Raw genomic sequence first — 23,471 nt, 5'->3', positions numbered from 1 at the left:
GATGCTTTTGGGAAGCCCGGTCCGTGATCGATTTCCCTCCTTCTGAGTCTCGGTAACCATCCAATCGATCCTTATCAAATATGTATCACGTCCTCAAGCTCTCACCGAGGCTAAGATGGAGACTTCAAACAGCAGCAGCTCAAAGACAAAGTCAGAGGAGAATTGGGGCTTTTTTTTTTCTTTCTTTAAAAATGGAAAATCTCATCATTGAGCAGACGTGTAACAAAGTGATAATGTGGAAAAAACCAAGGATGGGAGCCCTAGAGAAAGCCTATAGTGAACGCTTTCAAATTAATTGTGATCTGGTTTTATTTTTGAACATGCGACATCAAAGCTTTTCAGAGGAACAAACGTTAACCAACAGGGACCTTTATAAATGACGGAGGATTTCATCTTCAATGAAAAAATAATAAAATATACACACATGTGCACACAGACTCATAAAAACACACCCTATAAACTGTCTTTGCTCTCATGTCACTGTTTGCTATAATGCTCTTGTGTCATCCTCTTCCAATTCCCCAAACTCATTCACACAGCAGCACTCACATGTTGCAAATGCACAAAAAGCATTCTTCAGCTCACATTCCCATAATTCTCTCTGGCAGCGGCGTGATTAATGCACAGAACTATTGATCCGTTTTTTTCCCCCCTTTGCTCTTGTGTTTTGCATTTCTTTCTTTTGTTGCCCCCCCCCCTCCAATTCCAAAACATTTCCCACAGTTTTAGAAACATTAACAGTAATTGAAAAAACATAATATTATAACAACACAGAATTTACATTTTTATAAATAAAAATAAAAACAAAAACCAATAAGCATCAATAAGTGTCCTGTTATTTTTTGAAGCACTTGTGTGTCAGTGGGCTGGGAAAAGGGTGCAGCTAAAGACTGGGGTCAGCATTTCACTAACTGCTGATCTGTGTGGGAGAGGGAAGGGAGGGTGAAATGATATGCCGTGTGGTTTTTATAAGCTTTCACTGCAGGATGGGTGGAGTAACGGGCAAAAAGCACACACTCCGGCACCTGGGAGTCCGTGTGTGTGCGTGTGCACTTATATACATATCCAGATCTGCCTTCCAACACTTACGTGCCGCAATCACGCACCCTTCTTGAGCCATGACCCATTTTCCTGTCTCCAAACAACAAGATCAACAAACCGCTTTTGAGCGGGTGGAGAAAAAGAAATCTGTCAGAGCCAGAAGACTGCAAGGCAGCTGGAGGAACGAGGAGCAATAGCCATACATACCATAAGCTAACAGCTATGCATCTGTTGTTTACCAATGAGAATCTCTCCCTGCACTTTTCAGACGTCCTCCATCTTGTCTTTTACCCATCTTCTATGCTCCCACATCCATGTCTCTAATCTGCCTCCATGCTCCCAACGTCTCACCGCATCTTCTTTGCTCACAGGCCCGTTTCTACCACGGTGCCCTGTTCAAGGTTGGGATGACTTTGGGCGTGTTGAATTTATGGCTCAATCCCTGCCTGCCTCTCAGTGCCCTCACTGTCAATCTCAGTAAAAAATGGAGGCGGTGGCACATCCCTGGCATGACAAATTCCTGCCCGAGCAGTTACATCGTCAGACAGACACCTGCAGTCACATTCGTAAAGTCCCACTCCGGTCATCCTCTGATTTATTTTAAAAGCGTTCCCAGACGTACAGTTTTGAGCCAGATGTCAGCTCAGACGCGGAAAATCAAGACGTACACGGATCTATTTGTCTACGAGTAGATGCAGCAGAATAGAGCCTGTGGTCCATCCATTGTATTTTGTACGTCACAATTACACTCTTTTTCAAATGGAGTTTTTTTTGTCTGCTCCTGATTCTCAACAATTTAAATAAAAACTCATAAAAGCAATTTTAAGTTTAATTTTCTGTGTCCTCCATCATGATAAAAATACCACAAAAACATGTGAAAAAATCCCATTTTCATCAAAGTTGGTCTTTAACATTAACTGAATAGTATAGAAAGAAAGTTATTACCATGAATAACTTAATGCACACCATATTAGTTAAACTATTAGTATACACACACACATTTACTTAAAATACAAGCTGGCTACCTACTACATAGTATAGAAGTATCTGCAGTTTTTAATAAACGATCAAACAGTTAGGATGAACATTATGTTTCCAAAAATGCTCCAACTATTGAGTCCACTCAATGTGCCTTGTGGTGTCAGACACAAAGGCGTTGGCAGCAGATCCTCCAGCCCTGGAAGGGGAAAGCTGAGACCTCTGGGTAAATGTTTGCCCCCACATCGAACAAAAGCTTTACTTGTTGTGAGGTCTTCTTTTGGACAGTCCCACATACCCACAATTGCTCTGTTTGTGAACAATAAGAGAGTGATTGCAGTAGAATCTCATTGGTTTTTCTAAAAGGCCTTTTCTGATGTGACGTTGGCACTTTTTCATAAAGTAGGGGAACTTTATTAGATTATTTTTTGTACAGGGGCTATAACACATCATTAAAAATCATGACTAAGAAGTTAACCAAATAGTGGAAGACACACAAGGCAAGATTTAAGGACAGGAAACTGTCCTAATTTAAGAATATTGTATCGGTGGCCACTTCTGGGAATAAGTCCTTCATTCCCATTTCATCTGATTCCAAAAACAGTTTGGCAGAGATTACTTGAAGTTTTAGCCAGGATGAAAAACTGATCTGACAATTCTGAAGTGATCAGCTGCTGCTGCTAAGGACTCTATGCTCTCAAAACCAACTAAAACATCTGGAAAATCTCCATATCAAACAGTTTACTACAGTCAATAAATATTGTTAAAGTTTATTATTATTATTATTATTATTATGATTATTAACATACATTTCTGGGGATAAATGAGCCTTCCTGTTTATTCATATTTATATTAGGGACTTGAACATATCCTAACAGGCATGCCAGTATGTTGGAAGCTGTAAGTTTCTCCCTGTTGAGAAAGGTGTCAGATAGATCAGGGAAGACGTAGCAAGAACACGGTCCAATAGAAGGAGCTGTCTACTCTTCCTCTGTAAACTCGGAGAGCTGTGAAGACTGGCATCACTCCATTTGCTGCCTTTCCACTACATCCGAGCGCAGCACCATGTGGCACCGAATCAATACCTTCACTGCTGGCCAGTAAAAGTCGTGAGCTCCAAAAAGCGCAGGTGGATGCCTTGAAATATGCCCAGATTATTGACTTCCTGACAGACGGCGTGGAGTTCCTGAGGATAAAGTGTTGGGTGTCTGACATGGTGGTCAGTAGCACAGGAGCTCCACAGGGGACTGTTCTCTCACCGTCTCCTTTCACCCTGTAACCCCAGAATTCTGGACTGAAATGAAACTTTGAAGATGTCAACAGGACGGTGAACGAACAGCTTAATATTTCTTTCCTTTTTTATATTACATCTGCCATGTGTAAGTCATCTATAACAACATAACCATTCTTGTATTTTAAAGTCCCACTCCAATCCTCTTTTGATCTATTTTCAAAGCCTTCCCAGTGGTCTTTCATTTTTGATGAAGACCTTTTTAGGCAAAGATAAAATAAAACTTTTCTGGGACATAGTTTCTGCAGAACGGCAGTACTTCATTAAAGAGTTGGGGGTGGGACTCTTCCTGACAGGCCGTCTGTTAACACTCTCTCCTGCTAGCTTACAGCCCTTCACACACCCAACATAAAACTACTGGTTCAACAAAAATGTCGAGAAACATTGGAGCTATCAAGCCATACGGTTTGGAGCCCGATTTCAGCTGAGACGAGACAAACAAGGACGTACATGGATCCATTTGTCTGCTAGTGGATGGATCAGATTTGAACAGAGCAGAGGGCTTGTCACCCGCCAATTGTAGCTTCTACATCGCAACTACCATCTTTTTCAAACGGCTTCTCTTGGCTGTTCCTAAACTAAAATTATTGGAATAAAGAAATACTCAGAAATGCAATTTTAAGCTTAATTTTCTTTATAGATGTCCTCCATCATCAGAAAAATGGACCATTTCTATTAGAGCGGGTCTTTAAATAATCTCCCTTACAACATGCACTACATAACTTCCATATTACTTCTATTACCTTCTTTGTAATACCTCCAGAAGTGGATTGTGAAATCTAAAGTTCCAAATGTGGGATTTAGAGGTTATACTGTTCAAGATGATTATTAGGAATATTGAATATTTTAATAAAGTGAAAGCACAGGAACAGTATTAGAAGGACCAACCAAAAGTTTTTGTCAGTGTAGTCCTCCATAAATAAACTAGAGGTTTTAAAATGAAAAGTAAAAACAGAGACTGCATTAAGTATCTGTGTCTCATAAAGAATCAAGAAAATTAGGTTCAAACAATTGACAAATAAGAAACCACAACCATCTGTATATCATCAATATGAAAAAACAAGACTACACAGATTTATAATAATAATAAAAAAAAGAAATAAAATAGTTTGGATTTATGAATTAGGTTAAAAATAATTTTTAAAAAGTGACAAAATGATTAACCACTAGCAAAACAAAGAGGCATGAAATAATGAGTTTATCATTTTAAAATTAACTGGAAACTTAGTGCGCTTTTGCAGTGAATACAAGTAAAATTGCAGATCGTCACAGAGATGGGAGGAACATTTAAAAAAGTAAGGAATAAGTTTGCTCCCAATCATGTAAACAAATACCACTTATACTGAATTTGAATTACGGAAAATCAGCTCAGGGATTTGACAGTAAAACTAAAAGAGAGCTGGGTTTTATGAGGAATTATTACAAAGAAAAAGAAAACAAAAGAGGTAAAGTTAAGTTTTAAGTCTCAGGATTTGTGTCATGTTGAGGGGATTTGTGAGAAAATGTACTTCTTTATAATTTAAAGAAACATCAAAATGTTTGTCTCATGTTTAGAGATTTTAAATAAAAAGCTAACATCAACAAAGCCCAGTCAAAGTGTAAACCATATTTTCACACTTCAACGAAAATTGTGGTTTGGGTGTTTATGACAAATGCTTTTCTGATTATGAAGGACAAATATTAAGCTCTGAAATGCATTTTTAGTTTTCCTTTATTTAAATGGTTGTGAATTAGGAGCAGATGACAAAGTACTGTTTGAGAAAGAGCCTTTTTGTGAAAATATGCTGGGTGGGCCACAAGCTCCCTGCTCCAAGGTCTCAGCAACGGGAAGGGGAATGGGGGCCGGGGTTGCTCAGAGCCAATGGTCCCACCCACACCTCAGAGGCGAATTTCTAATGAACAACTGCCGTCCTGCAGAAATGTTGTTTTTTGGCTAAAAACTGTATAATTATAGTTAATAGACCACTGGAAATGGTTTTACAACACATCAAAAGATGATTGGAGTGGGACATAACAGACAGAGAGCTTTTAATGCATTAGAACCAGCTAATTCTGCTTGAGAAATCGACAAAAATCTGTAATTCGTACAGTCAATTTATTTCATTTAAAATATCAGAAAGTGACCTCTTGTTAGCATCTCGTCACATTTGTGAGCTTTGGTTTTGCTGAAGCTCCTGTCTACAACCAGGAGCACCTATCTCATTAAGCTGCTGCCCATCATCAATGAAGCAACACAAAAGGAAGGCAAATGGCAAACACAAAAACACACCATCTGTTCTCCGTCCCTTTTGAAAATCATGACCACTCGACATGCAAATCCACCAGGACGAATAAGCAGCACACGCATGACAACACCAGTGCACTCAAACGCGTTCAAATGAAAGTCCACCTTATGAAACCCTCACAGGAAACACAGAGGGGGCACGGCTCAGCTCCTCCTCTCTGTGTTCTACTTTCTTTCTTTGTTTTTTTCCGCCTTTTTCATCTCTCTGTTAGCTCTGTCAATTGTTTATCAAGAGGAGCGAGGAGGCGATCGGAGCCGGGCGTTTGAAAGCTCACGCTGGGAGATGCGCTTTAAAATTCATGACAGGTTAATGGTATGTTAGTGGCAACATTAGGGGGCCTGCACAGCACTCATTCACATTAAAAACAGACCGCTTCAAATGACTACTACGCAGTCCTCATTCTGAAAGGTAATTCATATTATAATTAACTTTTCAATCACAGATGATTAATTAAGACAGCCTCCAGTCTGTAATTATGCATCTATTCTTGACAGTGAGGATGTGAACGTTCAAATATTATGGAAACCTAGTTTCTTCTTAAAAGTTCTTCAGGTCTCCGTCTTGAAACTACTTTATTACTGAAATCCTTACCGTACTTTCCACACTTTAAATTGCTCCGGAGGACAGTATTTTTCCGAGTACATGTCTCTGTTTTTTTGTATAGTTTGGCCAAGGGTGCAACTTATACTCAAGAGCAACTTATTTGTGATTTTTTTTAAACCATAAATATGCTAATAAATTCGTTTTCTTCTCACTAACAACCACTAAAGGGCACTGTAGGCATGTGTATCAGTATTTGCTACTGACAGCAATGCAGAAGAAGAAGCGCCATCCAAAACAAACATGAAATCTGATCATTCTCCTCCTGAAATTTGTGAATGAATGAATATCTTTTTAAAATTTTACTTAACCTTTATTTTAGCAGGAAGTCCCATTGAGATAAGTTCTCTTTTTCAAGGGGGACCTGGGCCTAAGGCTCCATCACAAATGAATGAATGAAAGAATAATTCATCAGGGACTCAAGATCGTAAAAACAAATAAAGATCCAACATTCATAAAAAGATACAATACAATAGAAAGCATATAAAACTGTTAAGAACAATAGATATTATAAACCACAACACAAACTACAAATTTAAAAACTGACGGGCTTAAAAAAAGGTCCATAACCAGTATCTCCAAACTTGGGACTGATATTTTAAAATGTTGTGCCTGACGTCAGTTATGATATTTTTCTTATTTTTAACTATACATTAATTTTTTTCTTGTCTCGAACCAAAGAAGCGCCAATAGGGCCATCAGTCAAATGCGGCTCCTACAGTATAGAGGATAAAGCTCATTGTATGTAAAAAAAAAAGACTGAAGGATGTCATAGACATGGAGGCGTGTTTCCCGATGCTTTTGTAGAACGTGCTTTTTAAACGGGATATATACAGTCAATGCTTCCATTTAGCAATGAGGCTAAGAGCTTCAAGGTAGCTTCACCCACACATGATGGGAGCATGTAGTTTGTGAAGACATTTTTGGACAAGCATCGATAATTGAATTTGATTCATGTCACAAGAGGCGGTGGACGCAAATTCGACGTGTGAATGGGATTTGGTGTGAACAAAGCTTTACGCCGGGCAATTTTTCTAAAAGTCTGACTTATACTCGTAAAACTTTTTTTTTTTCTTGGCTCCTGCAACTTATACTCCAGAAAATAGGGTATAAGTCACAGCAGCCAGAAGCTGCAGAATAAAGAAGGAAAAAAATCATATATGTCACACCATCTGGGGAAAGAAATTCTCAAAAAACCCAAAAACAAAACGGGACCAAGAAGGAGCATTTGATCGTGAAAAGACTGAGCGGCGCTTCTTCGTCTACTTTGCTGTCAGTAGCAAAAACTGATGCACACACACCTGAGAAAATAATGAGCAAACAATATGAGCCTGTTTATATTCTATAAAAAAAAAAATCACATATAAGTCACACTTTTTATTTGGCGCACCTATAGTCAAACTATGTAAAAATAAACACGACTTATACTCCAAAAATACTGTAATCAGAGTAAATTTAATCTGGTGTCTGGTCTGATTTCCTTTGTTCTTTTGCCATCCGGGCTATTTGGACCTAGGCTATTAGTAATATCTTGTTTGTCTTCTCCTTCTGAAGGCAACAGGGTTGCACAAGTGCACTTGATGTTACCATTCCCAACAAAAACTTGAGATGAATAATTCAGTGCAGCTGTGGGGTAGCTTTATTTTGTGTCCGTTGAGACGGAGACTGCTTTTAGGAAAAGGAAAGACGGGCCACGTAAAAAGGAAAAAAGAAAGTTGGAAAACTAGGCTGGGTCAAGCCGCATCCATTGTCAGGCCCTGCTTGGTATCCATAGTGTCTTCTACTTTCTTCCCATCCTTTTTGCACACACACACTACGGCCTAACCCCCACTCTTTGAGTAAACATACCCTCTCCATAACAGTGTGAGGGCGAATCCGCTCATGCATCAGAAGCTCCCATCAAATATTTATCGTGGAGCAGCAGTGATTTTGACCGTGTGCTCATGCTTTTGACAGCACACGCCTGCTGCAATACTTATTGGGGTAAACACAGACAATCCAATTTTGTTGCTCTTTTGAATGCTGGTGAAACAACTCAGAAGAACACAGAGAATACAGTAAGACCCATTAAAACTTCACTGCATATTGTATGGATTGGCCAGACTTGACGGTTGGAAGAAAACACAGGATGGGTGGATTTTATTAGAAACAAGTAATTTCCAAATAAGAATAATCATTATCCAGATACTCTTAGGAAATAAAAATCTATTTTATCTTCTAAAATGCAGGTCTGGTCCGGTACAAATTAACAAAAAACATCCTTTGGCAACATAAGCACACACATACAGTATATTCCTTGAATTGTAAATTTAGCTGCAAAACATTATTCTATGTGAATACTGCGCATCAGCTCAGTCCGTATCACGACAGGAACTGCCTTCAACCTGTAGCTCCAAGACAGTATCCAGCAACGTCGAGTTATCTCAAGTAACCGCCAGTAAATAAGTCAGTGGCGTGGATCAGAGGACGCATCTTCATGCTCGAGCGCACACATTTAAAATGCCACCAAAACACCGCCCCAGATTCTGCCCTCAGTCAAATGATATGAAGTGCTCACTCGCAAGTCCCTGAACGCCTCACCGTGAAGCAGACTCGGCCAGTGGGCAGCCCATGCGGCAATTAAAGAGATAAACGTCCCGTTTTTAATTGAGTGAAAATTCAGGAGGTTCTGATGTCTTTATGCTGGATGTTTCAACTCACAAATGTCTGCATGTGGTGCAACACATTTACCCCTCGGCCTTGAAACGGAGTTGGCTGAGGACAAGTGTGTAAAGGACAAAGGATCCAAGTGATTGAAAGTGACAGTTATCAACATCCTCTGGCTAATGAGCAGACATGGTTGTGCAGTCTGCAGCGTGGTCCCAGTAATGTCAGACAAGATTTTAAAAAAAAGAAAACTCCAACATAACACAGGGCCGAAACCCTTGAATCCGGGTTAAAGTTCCAAACAACTGTTTATCCTACCTGAGCTGAGTGAAACAGTGTCTTTCTCCCATGATACAACGGTGACGTAGGCCTCCACAGAAGCAGGGATAATGCACTTGAAGACAGCCACACTGCCTCTCATAGCCTTCTGGTCAGCCACCCTGACTGTGTAGGGCTCCCGAGAAACTGTAGAATTAGACAAAAGCAAAAAGTATTTTTATTAGCAGAGTTTTGTGCTCATCTAAGAAGAAAATCCAAAATAAAAAAAAGCCTGAAGATCTGAGGAAACTGCATAAAAAATCTACAATTATGTATTCATTTTAACGAGTTTTATTTCACCACAATATGAAACAAAGATTATCTCTCTTGTACCGGGCCACCCAATTACAGAGGAAATGAAAAAATATATTAAAAATTGAGCTAAAAATGATAGAAAAATCCAAACTGTTCCACACCTGTTTGACATTTCTTACATTTGAGATTTTTTTGTCGCTAATTCTAAAAAGGTTTGGTAAAAAGGGTCAGTTTTTGGTCAACGTAATCGGACTTCTTCAAAACCAAAAGTTTTGGTTTTAGTAAGGTTTTTTAGCTGAGAGTGAAGTTTTATGAACTGTGAGGAGGAAGGAAAACTGCATCATCGTTCTTCTACCTTCCATCAGTCTCATACATTCCCTTTACACCATTACAATGGAGAAAACAGCAGAAAAAAAACATCATTTATGTCCATAAAAGTTATATCATGAAACAAGGGGCAGGAATAACACAAGTATCTTCTCAAAAAATATTGGAAAAATAAAGAAAACAATAAAATATGTGATCAAATCTGCCAATGGAAGTAGTAGAATGTGTCTTGCCCATTAGGATAAAATACATCTTCAAATTAGATATAAACCCTCAAATTTAGGGATATTGATTTGATCAATTTATGATGTTATGCCTTAAATTAAACAAGTTTCACTCAAAAAAGAGATCTATTTATACACTTCCCCCCAAATGTATCCTAAAATACCACTAAGTACTAGAATAACTCATTTTAAGATGCATTTGTCTTAAAGATTATATGTGAATTATGAGTCAAATTAAGCTTTTTAGTTTCCACACATCAAGCAAGTCTGTTTCTTGAAAAGAAGCCCACTGACTATTCACAAAAATATTAGTTTAAAATAAAGAAAAAATGTTTTTTTTAGAGATTTTATTTCAAAAAAGTTGTTTTTAGGATCCAATGACTCAACAAGATATTCAAGACTTATTGACTTTAAAACCAGTCATTATATCTTACTGAAACATCACTGGTAAGTTAGTTTTGTCTAATATCAGGTGTAAAAAGATATTTAAACTAGAAAATTAGACAAAAAGACTTGGTAAAAGTTTGTGTTTTTGCAGTGTTGTCTTTTTTAGAAGTGGAAGGCTTATTTGTCTGGGACAAAATGGCGAGCTGTCTAAGGCGTCCCCTGCCTTCGCCCACAAGGGGCCGGGATAGGCTCCGGCAGCCCCGTGACCCCGAAAGGGACTAAACGGAATAGAAAATGAATGAATGAATGAATGAAAGTCTTATTTCTGTTACATGCAGGTGGTTTTTCATTAGCCGCAGTTACATGGACAAAATATCTTGATCGGATCAATGGTCGGATTAGAATTCAACCGTGTACATGGGCCAAGAAAAACTTTTTCCGATTAGAACAAACGTTCACATGGGTCTCGCTTTCGGTTGGAATAAATCATTTGGGCATGCGCAGTAGTGTTGAAAATACCGGAACCGGAAATGAGTCCCGATGTAAACAAGCCGAGCGGCTACATACATCTATTTAGCAACTCCGTAATATGACCCGCTTACATCATCTTTTAAAAGTGACCCGTATCTGATTTTTGCCTTTACACTGTATGATGCTGAAACTACCAAACGTGGACGTTCTGACCTTGACATGCTAGGAGCAGTGCTTCCAGGCTTGTAGCCTTGTGTTAGCGGCAGAGGAGAGGTCTTTGGCCCCATTTACACTGCATGGTTCAAGTGACCCAATTCCGATTTTTTCCTCTCATGTGGCCCAGATCGGATATGACCGGTGAACGTGTCAGCAGGACAAAAGCGCATGGATTCCGATTAAAAAAATTATGAGCGAGCAGGCCTTAATAATAATCATAACAGTAGTATAAGGACATTAAGAAGATGCGTGTTGGTCCAAACGGCAAACGTTTAGCATGGCGAAATCTGCTAGAGCTGCTGATGGGGCTCCAGCTGTCCTCGAACAGCAAAATCAGCGCACAAAAGCACCTATAATAAGTCATGTGATCTCAGTAGGTGGTGTCCACCTGAGTTGACGTCACTGACGTACGACTCGCGTTTACTGGGGAATATCCGATTTGTCTGCTTACATGGCACACACAAATGCACGTATCCGATTCGTATCCGATTTATTTCCACATATGAATGAGGCCTGAATCCGATCTGAGAAAAACGGAATCCATGCGCTTTTTTCCTGCTTACACGTTCACCGCTCATATCCGATCTGAGCCACATGAGAGGAAAAAATTGGAATTGGGTCACTTGAACCATGCAGTGTAAATGGGGTCATAGATGTTGCTGCATTAAAGCCACAAAATGGTCAATTGTGCCACTAAAAACAAAAGACAACACAAAAAGTTGATTTGTTTTGTCTGTACAAACCTATCACAGAAAGCTTTTGAAATCAGTTAAAAAACAAAGTTTAGCTACCGGTATGCTTTGTAATAGTTTAACAAAAATATGACGCACATTTCAAGAAATGAATTTTGAATTATTTTGATTGCAACTTAGTCCGATCTACCACATTCTCTGGATTCCACCCCTGATGGAGGCATCAGACTATGAGTAGCTGATAGATGGGTGTAAAACGTGCCCATTTCTCTTCATTTCCTCCGGAGCATCTCATGCACCAGCGGCACTCACCGGCTTTGATGTGGACATCCTGGCTCCTGATCTTGCCAGAAGGGTTCTCGGCAGTGCAGTAATATGTGTTGTCATGGATCAGCTTGCTGAAGCTGGATGGCAGAAAGTTGAAGATTTGGAGGGTTCCGTTGGGGTGGACGTGGCGGATGCCCGGCACATCGTAGATCTCCTCCCCGGTGGCCAGATACCACCGCAGCGAAGCAGGCGGTGCGCCCCCAGCGGGACAAGGAACCGAGGTCCCTGTGGTGCTGGCAAATACTACCTCTTGCAGAGATGCATTGACGAAGTATAGACTGGAATGTAGATCTTCACTGAAAACTGTAAAGGCAAAAGAAAAGATTTTCATTAAAGTCGATGAAATAACGTTCTTTCATGTGTGAAGGTATTAAAAAAACATTTAGAATTTTTTTTTGCTTGATTACAGATGCAAATCATTTTATTTGGTTAATTTATTTATTTGGAAAAGACTTGTCAAAATTTTCAGATTAAACATTTTTTACTGTTCTTTTTTGGATAGATCCTCCTCATTAGTTTGAGATTTAACATTTTTAATTAATTTAGTTGAATTTGGTGACTTTATTGGAATGATTTAATACAACTTACCACAGCGTGCTTTTTCATCACATCTAAGACTATCTGGGACAATCTGAGTATTTTGTAAAGGTTCCTAGGACTGCAAATGCAAATTCTGGACTCATGTGACAATTGTGTAAAATTTTAGGCAAAGGCTCTTTGAGCTTTACATTAGCCATCTCAGCTTGGGGATGAGGTTCTGCTCTGAGCGGCTCACAGTGGCACTGGCAGCTGGCTCAGACGCTCCCCAGGGAAAAAGCATTTTAGCACTTCATAAATTCCTAACAAGGTTTCAAATTGCAGACGTTTCCATCCTTTCCTCTGCTCCAGCAGTTCCAAACTGCCAATGAAACATTTCAGTGACCGTCCCCGCGTGCGCACACATTCATGCAGCGCTCGTGGGTTTTTGCAGATTGTGAATTTTTACTCAAAATGAACAATATCAATATCATAAATATTGAGTATAAACTGCTGACATGCAAATGAAGACTGAAACTGACATCAACATGCTCACGGATTGATAAACTTGTTTACATAATGTGAATTATTTGATTTTATCCTCACAAAAAGTTCTAATTGAAAGTTTGACTAACTGCTTCATTGGGATAAAAGGAATAAAAGTTTTCCACACAAAGCTTAGCTCGGCTTTTGCAAAATTATCTGATGGGAAAATTAGCATCAAGTGGTGCAATGTTTGGTGAAATTGTGAAATCCTCCTTTGGCCATTACCTGAGATGTCAAACACTTTTTTTTAACAGTGTATCATGCAGACACAAACAAACGTTTTTTGTGCCAATGAAGCATGACTGAAGCTGGCACCGTCCAGGACATAAGCTATGGCCCCCCATAAAATTTTTGAGCGACTGTTTGGTCCAAATTCAAAAGTCTGCATTTGGATTCATTGTAGTTTTGAGGCAAAAGGCCTGATACATCTCAACCTTTCTCAGTTAGTGTTTAGAACTGTTTTTTTTTGGTCCAAAGAATAAAGAACCCTTCCCATCCCTTCAAGGACATAAGACGAGCAAGAAAAGACCTTTGTTAGATAAATATTGGCAGGACTTTTAAAGTAAAGAAACAAAACTGCAACAGGAGATAAACGGCCAACTATTTACACCATTTATCAGTCACAAACGGGACTCTAAAGCCCACATAAGTGACACCAGACAAACTCTGTATTGGTTTGTTCTCAGTCAATACATTGCAACAAGAACAAACGCCTTAATAAATCCGGTTATTCACTTTTATAACAGTTTTTATTGTAAAATATAAAGACAAAAGATACTGGAAAAGACTCGAATTTGGTTTGAATCAAATGAAAACATTTTTTTTGTTCAAATAAGATGATTTCTTGTGAAATTGTCTATTATAGATATATATTGGTAATAATCTAAAGTAATCTTTTTTTTTTACCAGTAATAACCTCAGCTATTTTCATTTTGCATGGAACAGTAGATTGACAGTGAACTATACCAGAATTTGCTAAAAGTGACCTAAATTACTTTTCCTGGTTCTATGTATTTTTACAATATAGTAGTTAAGTTAACTATATAATAATGTTTAATCCTTTTAGCTCTTTAATAAAAGAAAGTAGAAACAAAAAGTCACAAAAATGTCAGTTACCATCAATATTTTCTTGCATGCATATAAAAGGCAGACACTGTAAATTTAGAAAGGCATTTCTTTTCATGAAAAACCGCTTTTATTTTATTAAACTTATATTTTATGTGCACAGTAAACGTACCCCCAGTGGTGGGGCTTATAAATTCCCAGCTGTCTCCAGCCTTTCACATCAAAAAAGTTTTTTCTTCTGAATTTGAATGTTTTAAAATGCAGCAGGGTAGTGTGATGGGTTCTCAGTGGCTTTGTGGCACCAGCCAAGATGAAAATAATACATCAAAGTCATATTAAATTCGGATTTATTCTCTTTCTCAGGCTGACTCAGGTAGTATCAATCTTCCCAGCGCCCTGTTGATAATACAGATCAGAGCGGGGAGGGTCACAACTGCACCTGGTCATAGACGGCGCTCAAGGTTGGTACCAAGGAGAGCACGCTTTTAATCACTCCATCAAAAGTGGGATGGAAAAAGCGTGTTTATTTGCATATAATGCTAATTTTTTATGTATCCTATGAATTATTTCTTGAAACAATCAATCAAGCAGTTATTTCTTTAAATAAAAGAGTAAATCACTTAAATATCATGGTTCGTAGCGGTTTTCCGAATGCTGGATGGACTTAAACTACACTTTCCATCCATCCTCAACCGTAATTTAGTAAATCAGTTTATTAAAAATGCAAAAATGATGTTTAAGATTCTTGTGGCTAGAAAAAAATACGATCACCAAACTGTGTTACAGCTCAGCTGCCTTTCTATTCTGTCAGTGCAGAAATTGGATTAGGATTAATGCCACAGCGGTTTCCATATTCTTCCATTTTACATAAAAAGTACGGGACAGCAACTCAATTTAGACAAGCTGAGTGATAGGGAGACTGAATTAATTAAAAAAAAGTAAAGGATTCTGGTGGAATAGAGCATATTAGTGCGGAACTCGTTTTCCTAATTGACTGAGCCCGGGAGCAGTCCACAAATGGCGCAGGGACGTGGGCGCCGAATCGGGCCTGCAGCCGCAGAAAGAGAGCAGTGTCGTGCCCCGACAAATGGCCTCAGGGCCCAACCACTTACAACGCTGCCTGGGAGGAAATCCGTAATTGCTATAATTTTTCATGAGCTCAACCGAAAGGTGGAAGAAATGGTACTGTTCAATAATGTATTATATGCATCTATATTTGACTTTTTTTTTTCTTTAATTTTCACCAGAACATCTTCAAGAAAATTCATGACAGAAAACAGCTCTTTGCTCTTCCCATCAAAAATAACTATGATAATGTTTTAACATTTGAAGTGAAGTATACATTTTGTTTATTTTATTTGATTCTGGTTTATGGTACTGGCTTGTATAAAATAAAAGGAAGCGCTGCAGAGACTGTAAAGTAACAATGATTAATACTAAGTTCACATCGGCCATGGTGCTCTCTCTGGATGAGAAGAAAGGGGCTTCTTTTACTGCTGTTTCCTATTGCATTTCCGCCACCTACAGTTGGAGGAGGCTTGCTGTGAAATGTTGTAGGGGTGCAAATCTCATGAATCTCGCTCCAGGCTTTTCTTTCACAGCTTTATTCTGATATATCAAATATTTGGTGTCATAGAATTTCGGCCTGGCACAAACTGCAATTAATAATTTCTCCTCCGTGATCAATTTTCCAACATTGGTCAACATTGAATTAAAAAGGGTGCCATCCATTTGTCACTACCAAATGTAAGTCTACGATTGGTCAAAGTTCAACCTGCCGTAACCTTTAATGCATGTTCAATGGCCATGCGCTTTGTATGTAGTCTGAAAACGGTCATAGAAATTCGTTTTGCAATGCTATCCACGGAAAGTGAAGCGTTGTGTTTACATAGACCTCTAATGGAAGTGGTCACTTCAACGCATATTGCAGAAGGGGTTGTGAACGTAGTTTAACACTGGCCGTGTGAAGCTTCAAAAGACAACTCCATTATCACCATAGAGCCAACTTTAAACAGCTAGAACTATTATTTATGGAAAAATAAGAAAAGACAATTTAAAACTGTTCAAATTAATGATTTAAAAAAATTATGAAATAATTTCTGTCTACGAAATTAGTTCACAGCAGAGAATGAAATTTAGTCCATGTGATATATTTTTCTTTCAGGTGAAAGGGGTGACTGATGTCAACATTCTCCGCCCCCTAAATCTACCAGACTATATGGTAGTGTCAAATCAAAATTAAAAGATTAAAAAAAGCCTTTTTTAAATGAGCACAATTACCATAGAGGTACTTATGAAGTACTATGCGTCACTGCACTGCAAACAGTTTGTGTCAGAACCATGGTCAGTGTTTTATCCGGGTACAAAAACAAAAATAGGGAGACTTTTAACCCTTGTGCTATCTTAGATGACCCCACCCTTACTTTGATGTGTTCTCCCTACCGTAACAAAGGTAGATAAAGGTGGATAAAGGTGGAAAGATTTCATGTAATCCATGGACACCAGTGCAGATCACAAATCACTGAAGAAAAAAGATTCAGAGCACTGTCTAGTGGGTCTAAATGACCCAACTCCCAACGTTAAAGTGCCTAGGATAGCACAAGGGTTAAAGTGACGAGATGATGGTGCAATTAGTAGGATACAAGTCGTCCACATCTCAAATCCACTGATACCCACATTCTCATTTTGCAAACTTTTGTAAAATAAAAAAAGCTCTAAACTTTATTACAAAAGTAAAAGACAACAACACTTTAATTTCCCTGGAAGGATAAAAAAAAGTTAAATTAAAATCAGACAGACAGGGTTAAAGTACTTTAAAGAAACTGCTTTGCCGCATTCCTTCATGCACTGCAGTCAGGTTCAGGTTATTTTGTTGCAGCCCTGACAGAATGGCAGAAAACAAACAAGAGCAAGCAAAGAAAGAATCCGAGCTGCAGTGGGATTGAGTCACTTAGCCACATTTCACAGAACACATGTATTCCATCTGTACGACGGGCTGACGCTCTGTTTGAATTGTCATCGCCACCTTGACTCTTTGTGGTTTCGGTGCCATGCGCCTCACGGTGACAATGTGCCAGCAGGAACTTGGGGTAATTAAAGCAGCTCTGTGCCCTGTGCTCTGAGCCCCGAGGACAAGTCTGCCTGGAGATCTGCCTGGAGATCATACCTGGCTTCCAAACTGACAAAAAGTGTTGAATATTTATACCTCACAAATTCTTCTACATTTGTACGTTGGAGTGTACAGTAAATGTGATGATGCTGTGCAAAAACTAGACGGAACACATTGAGGTGAAATGTTCAAAAACATGGATGTAACCACACGCAGCGTATCAAAGAACAAATATGTAAACATAAAAAAGAAGTTAGGCATCTTGATGAAGGCAGATGATTCCCAGTCAGGGCCGGGGAGTTCAGAGTGAGTAAGCATTTCCACTGATCTGATCTGCCCAGAGGCGATACACCATGCACGCAAGTTAAATGACTGTCTACCAATTTGCTCTCATGAATAGTAAGCAGGGCTGTGACAGTAGAAAGGGCTGGCTGTATGTAAGCTGCTGATCCACATCGACAGATCCGTTCTCTGATGTCTTGGAGGGGTGGGCAACAGTGAAACGTGGCCCCCACAGCAGATGAGCCTCTTCTTCCTCCTCCAGTCTATTTTCATGTCTTAAATGGGCCACAGTGGCTGACTGTCTAATCAAAGGGGAAGCCGGGGACTCTGCGCTGTTGCTGAGTAAAACTGAGCAATAAAGACACTGAAGTGTAATTTATGCTTATGCCGCTGATGGTGATAAGTGCACATGAGTGGATCTGACGAGGAATTATGTTGTAGCAAACCAAAGCAGCTCCCTCTGCTGCCTCTGCGGATAATGAATATAAACCTCCTCATTTAATGTTGCTGTGAAGTGAAGGAAAACCCATACATGCAATACAATAAATAAAACAAATGCTGTATTTAACAGAAACGTATCTTTGCGATAAAATGGATTTTACCTTGTAAACCGAGTATTGCTGCTGCTGCACTCAAGCATTCTTCAAAGTGAAAAGGTATTTAACGGAAGATATTTAAACTTTTAATGCAGCTATTTTTAACTCGTTTTCTAAATTTATGAGAACTGAAGGGAGCAGCACTCCTTTTTTCGTACCTAATTAACAGGAAGAAGTCTTATTTATAGAACGCAGGAGCTAATCCTATGAAAAACTCACTGAAGCAAAAAATCTTTTCAATAAGTTGTAGACATATTTTTAAGAGGGACTTTTAAGGGAGCAGTGTTGTGGTCATCACTAACTTATGTGATGTTTTCTCTTCTTATTCTTCTAACACCTCAAACAACATATTTTAAATTTTAGGAAAGAATGGATGGATGGATGGATGGATGGATGGATGCATGGATGGATGGATGGATGGATGGATGGATGGATGGATGGATGGATGGATGGATGGATGGATGGATGGATGGATGGTTGGGTGGATGGATGGATGGATGGATGGATGGATGGATGGATGGATGGATGGATGGATGGATGGATGGATGGATAGATGATTGATGGATGGATGGATGGATGGATGGATGGATGGATGGATGGATGGATGGATGGATGGATGGTTGGGTGGATGGATGGAATGATGGATGGATGGATGGATGGATGGATGGATGGATGGATGGATGGATGGTTGGGTGGATGGATGGAATGATGGATGGATGGATGGATGGATGGATGGATGGATGGATGGATGGATGGATGGATGGATGGATGGTTGGGTGGATGGATGGATGGATGGATGGATGGGTGTATGGATGGATGGATGGATGGATGGATGGATGGATGGATGGATGGTTGGGTGGATGGATGGATGGATGGATGGATGGATGGTTGGGTGGATGGATGGATGGATGGATGGGTGTATGGATGGATGGATGGATGGATGGATGGATGGATGGATGGATGGATGGATGGATGGATGGATGGATGGATAGATATACAGGCGAATAGTTGATTTGATGGATGGATATTTCAATGGATGGATGGATGGATGAACAGGTGAATAGTTGATTGGATGGATGGATGGAAGAATGGATTTTTTAATGGAACGATGGATGGATTTTAGTTTAATGACTCCTAAAATAACCCAGAAGCATGAAATAAAAAACATTTAAAATCTTTTTCAAAAAAACTGCAAACAGGTTTGTTTACAAGTTTTTTTTTCTATTTCTACACATTAAATATAAATACATTTCTTGTTGGACTGAACAGAAATGAGGAGAGAGAAGAACAGGGTGGGATGTTTGAGATGGGGGATAAGTGAAAAAAAGGGGAGAAAAAGCGGGTAAGGGAAGTCAGAGGATCAAAAGAGAAGATGGAGCGACACGTTGCTGGTTTGTCATCATTGTCACTATTGTTATTATGTCACATTTTACATCACAAGAAATGAGTGCAAACAAAACCAATACTGGTGACGCCTGGAGTTGAAAAAATAAATTGGTAAATGTTGAAAAATAAAAACCATAGATTGTAGCTAAGTCACAATCAGTCTCACGTACACACACAACATTTACTGTTTAAATTGTTTTTCTAAAAGCCTTAAAGATATTTGTAGCTCACAGCATCAGTGCAAATAAAGTTGAACTTTAAAGTCTGTAGTTCAGTGGGTTCTTTGGCCACAAAGTAAAAACTTCCATCGTTTAAGACTCCACTGTTTGAGTTGAACTGGTCTGATTGAGCCATGAGTGGATATAATTGAATTGGCTCTAAATTAATCTACTGACTGGCATACATTACCTTCCCTTGATAATATGATTAAGTTTCAACATTCTTGGTGGCCAGACGGCTGTTTGCAGAATGTGAGTTCAACATGGCACATGCTGAACAACCAACCCTATTATGTCAGCTGGCATTAGGATAAGGGCCTTCACAGATGTTGCTGTTTTGGGTACCTGAACATGACAGCCGTCTACCTGCATGCCAACTAAGGCAACAGAAGCTCCAAAGAGGTTTCAGTGTTCGTGGGAGTGTTGTCATGACAGTGGCCTGACATAGCGTTTGAGCTGAGATTTTTTTTCTTTTTTTTTTCGGAATATGTATGCACTATTACAACAATGTCTAACAAAACCAGCAACTTTGTCTGCCTGTTCTCACATATAGAGTAAATGTCAAAATGACCTAATGAAACAAATACAATGGATAGTTTGATTAAAAATGTAACTGGGTGCACATTCCACAGAAGGTTTCATATTCTATAATAGGATTAACAAGGATAAAACCCACACACAACTACTTTTAGTGTCATAGGTATCCATTAGGAAACTTCAAGCTAACTGATAATGGTGCACATTTTGTGCAAAAAAATCATTTGATTATTTTTAATAAGGTCCCCTTACAGTGTCCAGGAGGAAGCTTGTGAAAAATTACGTTTATTTATTTCCAAAAAATGGATTTAGGTACTGCGGTAATTGGAAAGAGGGTCATTTTTTAGGATTAATTCAAAAACTGTCATAATAACATGATGTCAACCTAGAAGTATGATGTTTCAGATTAACTGAAGCTTCCTCTGAATTCAGGAAAACCCTTGATGATCAGAATGATGGACCATCAACATGGAGACTTAGAATGGAGCATGCTAAAGTGTGTTGGCTAGCAGCAGCAGCAATACAGGACTCAAGTCAGCAACGTATTCACAAATCCTTTAATTTGTGACCATGTGAGGCAACAATCAAGTCTGAGACACGTTGAAAACAGATTAGTTGGAGTCATAGACACCACGGATCTCTGGCTTCACCCACTGGATCCTACAAAGATGAAGTGGGCTGGGTATTTAGTTTACTCCACCCACCACTACAACATTCTGAAATGGATATTTGGGTGGGACAAAGCATAGTTTGAAGCCTTGTTGGGTTCATACCATGGGTCCACCTAGTTCCCAATCAAAAAACATGCCAAAAATTATTTACCAAAAAGATCTTTGAAGACACACTGGACAAGTTTATTATTTTATATAAAATGTAACTTTTTAAAAAGAAGTCAAGGAGAAATGTGTCCCTTCTACTTCCAGTGTTTCTGTTTTTCTTGGAACTGTAACATTTGGGACTTCCTGCTTTGTGCTACATGAGCGAAAAGGAGGCTTGGTTGGAGCACGAAGACAGCACTTGAGTTGCCGCAGGACGCCAGTTCATCATCGAGCAACACTGAAATCATCATAAATGCTAATACACTACAATAAGCCAAGGTTTAGTGAGATGTTTATCAAACTCTTAGCTGTTTCATTCTGGTACAACTCGAGTCATTTATTTAGTACTATCCTTCATACATATTTACATGTAAATGCTTTATTTCATCCAATTTAGCCTGTCTGCTGTTATTATGGAAACATCACACATCTGGTTACTAACTCTTAGTCAGTAAATGTGCAACATTTTGAGAGCAATTAAATACAAGTAAATCCAGAGAGGTCAGTTATTATTACTATTATTATTATTATCATTATTATTATTAGTTTCCCTCAAAGCATTTACAGAAACAACACAACATGCAAACTCTTTTTCGGGAGACAATGAAATGAGACCAAAAAGAAGAAAAATGTAATCTTTCCGCCCCCTTTGTTTCAACAATAAAACAATTGGAACACTTCTTTTTCCCTATTTCAACACAATAAACTAAACAAACCAAAAATGCACACCAACGTGGATTCTGTACTTTAAACACATAAAAATATAGACAAATTAACCACCATTCGTATTGTCCACTTTGTTAGAATAAATACTTTTTACTTTTTTTTCTGAGTTTATTAGTTTACAAACTAGTTCGAGTTTCTGTGAACACAGTTAAGAAAGTCTGACTGACTTATCTCTGACTCTTTTGTCTTGCTAATTGCACCTTGTAGTTTAGCACGCCTTATACCTAATTTCAAAAACAGACCATTTCATGACGATTTGCTTTATAATCTGGTGCAGCATATTCTGCAGAAAATATCGTAGTTTTTTCTAACTATGACAGTCAAACAGTTTTACACCATACAATACTTTTTTGTGCGGTTTTTGGTTTTGTTTGTTTATTTGTTTCTTATTTGTGATTTTAACGATCCACTAATTTGAATTGTGCTGTAAGAGTGAGACCACCCTAAAGCTCACTGGTTTTTGGCTTTTATCCACATTTTTCTCTGCACTTCAATATTAGGAGGAAAGGGCTTTGAACTCCTGCTGGTCCCCCCCCCCCCCCCCCAACCAATATTGCAGAAGCAATAATAGCATTAGGAGGCCTTGATGGCCCTTTGAAGAAATACCACTGTCCCTGTTTTGTCCAGCACACGCCTGTGACCAGCAGCTGCTGAAGTGTGTTAATGTTGATGTCACAGCAGCTGGCTTTTCTCATCCTATTAGTGCTGCCTACCATTATCCCCCACCCCCCTCTAATGCTTCTGCAAACTGCTGCTGCGTGCCACGCTCATTTTAATACTTCAGACTCATTTGACTGTCTTTATAGACTTATCATATTAAACATTTATCGCAGCCATTTCCCTAAACCAAGCATGTTTACTCAACACTTAAGGGACCACAACACAGCTCTTTCTGACACCCTCCTCATCACTCCACATTCTGCATTCTGGAGCTCTCCTTCCCTTTATTCCTTTGTCTTTCTCTCCCTCCATCACTGAATTGCTTCTGCCTGAACATGGTTTAACAGCCCCCCCCCCCCCCCCCCCCCCCCCTATTTGGTTATCTGTTCCTTCAGAGGCTGGGATGCAAAGGCCAAGGCAGCTTATGCTGGCAAAAATGTATTCCAAGTCTTTTAGTGCTTTGCAGTACAAGCTTTAATTTAATCATCTGATCAAACATTTATTAACATAATCACTTCTGGGAATGGATGTTCCAGGTAGAGACTGACTCAGAGCAACTCATAATAGACCTCATCTATGTGTTAAGTGTCCACAGAACACTTAGTAACATATTCATAACTGCTGTGTGCTTCAAGGAAAATGTCCCAGGTCTTGTCTAGATGACCTTCTTTTGGTACAGACAGTGCAAGAGAATTTTCCTATTTTTCTCATACATTTTCTTTACTGCTGTACTCGTGGCATGTGAATGCGCCGTTTCCGTGATTGGGCAAAGATGGCTCACTGCACCTTCACACCTTGCGCTGCGCTGAGCTGAGCAGGTCTGGGAATCTAGGAATACCACAGAGTGCTAAAATTATTGACAATCCAGTCAGTCTCTCACCAGGCTGGAGGATCGATCAGGGGCTGGAAGAACATAAATCAGACTCCTGTGGCTCCATTCCATAAAACACCCTA

The 23,471-nt window shown here is 39.1% G+C and overlaps 1 protein-coding gene across 2 annotated transcripts in view; it reads right to left on the bottom strand.

Annotated features, from left to right (window-relative positions):
• The window catches only part of LOC101167815 (Down syndrome cell adhesion molecule), a 133,953-nt gene that overhangs the window by 95,082 nt on the left and 15,400 nt on the right, over positions 1-23,471 (bottom strand). For both annotated transcript variants that reach the window (XM_020708439.2, XM_023962058.1), the window contains exons 2-3: positions 12,044-12,361; positions 9,160-9,306 (exon numbers count right to left, since the gene is read on the bottom strand). In XM_020708439.2, the coding sequence (XP_020564098.1) occupies positions 9,160-9,306; positions 12,044-12,361 (465 nt within the window). The remainder of the gene's footprint in view (positions 1-9,159; positions 9,307-12,043; positions 12,362-23,471) is intronic.

Source organism: Oryzias latipes, chromosome 13, assembly GCF_002234675.1.
Source record: "Oryzias latipes chromosome 13, ASM223467v1".
In the NCBI taxonomy this organism is placed as follows: domain Eukaryota; kingdom Metazoa; phylum Chordata; class Actinopteri; order Beloniformes; family Adrianichthyidae; genus Oryzias; species Oryzias latipes.
This window is presented reverse-complemented; position numbering and strand designations above follow the sequence as displayed.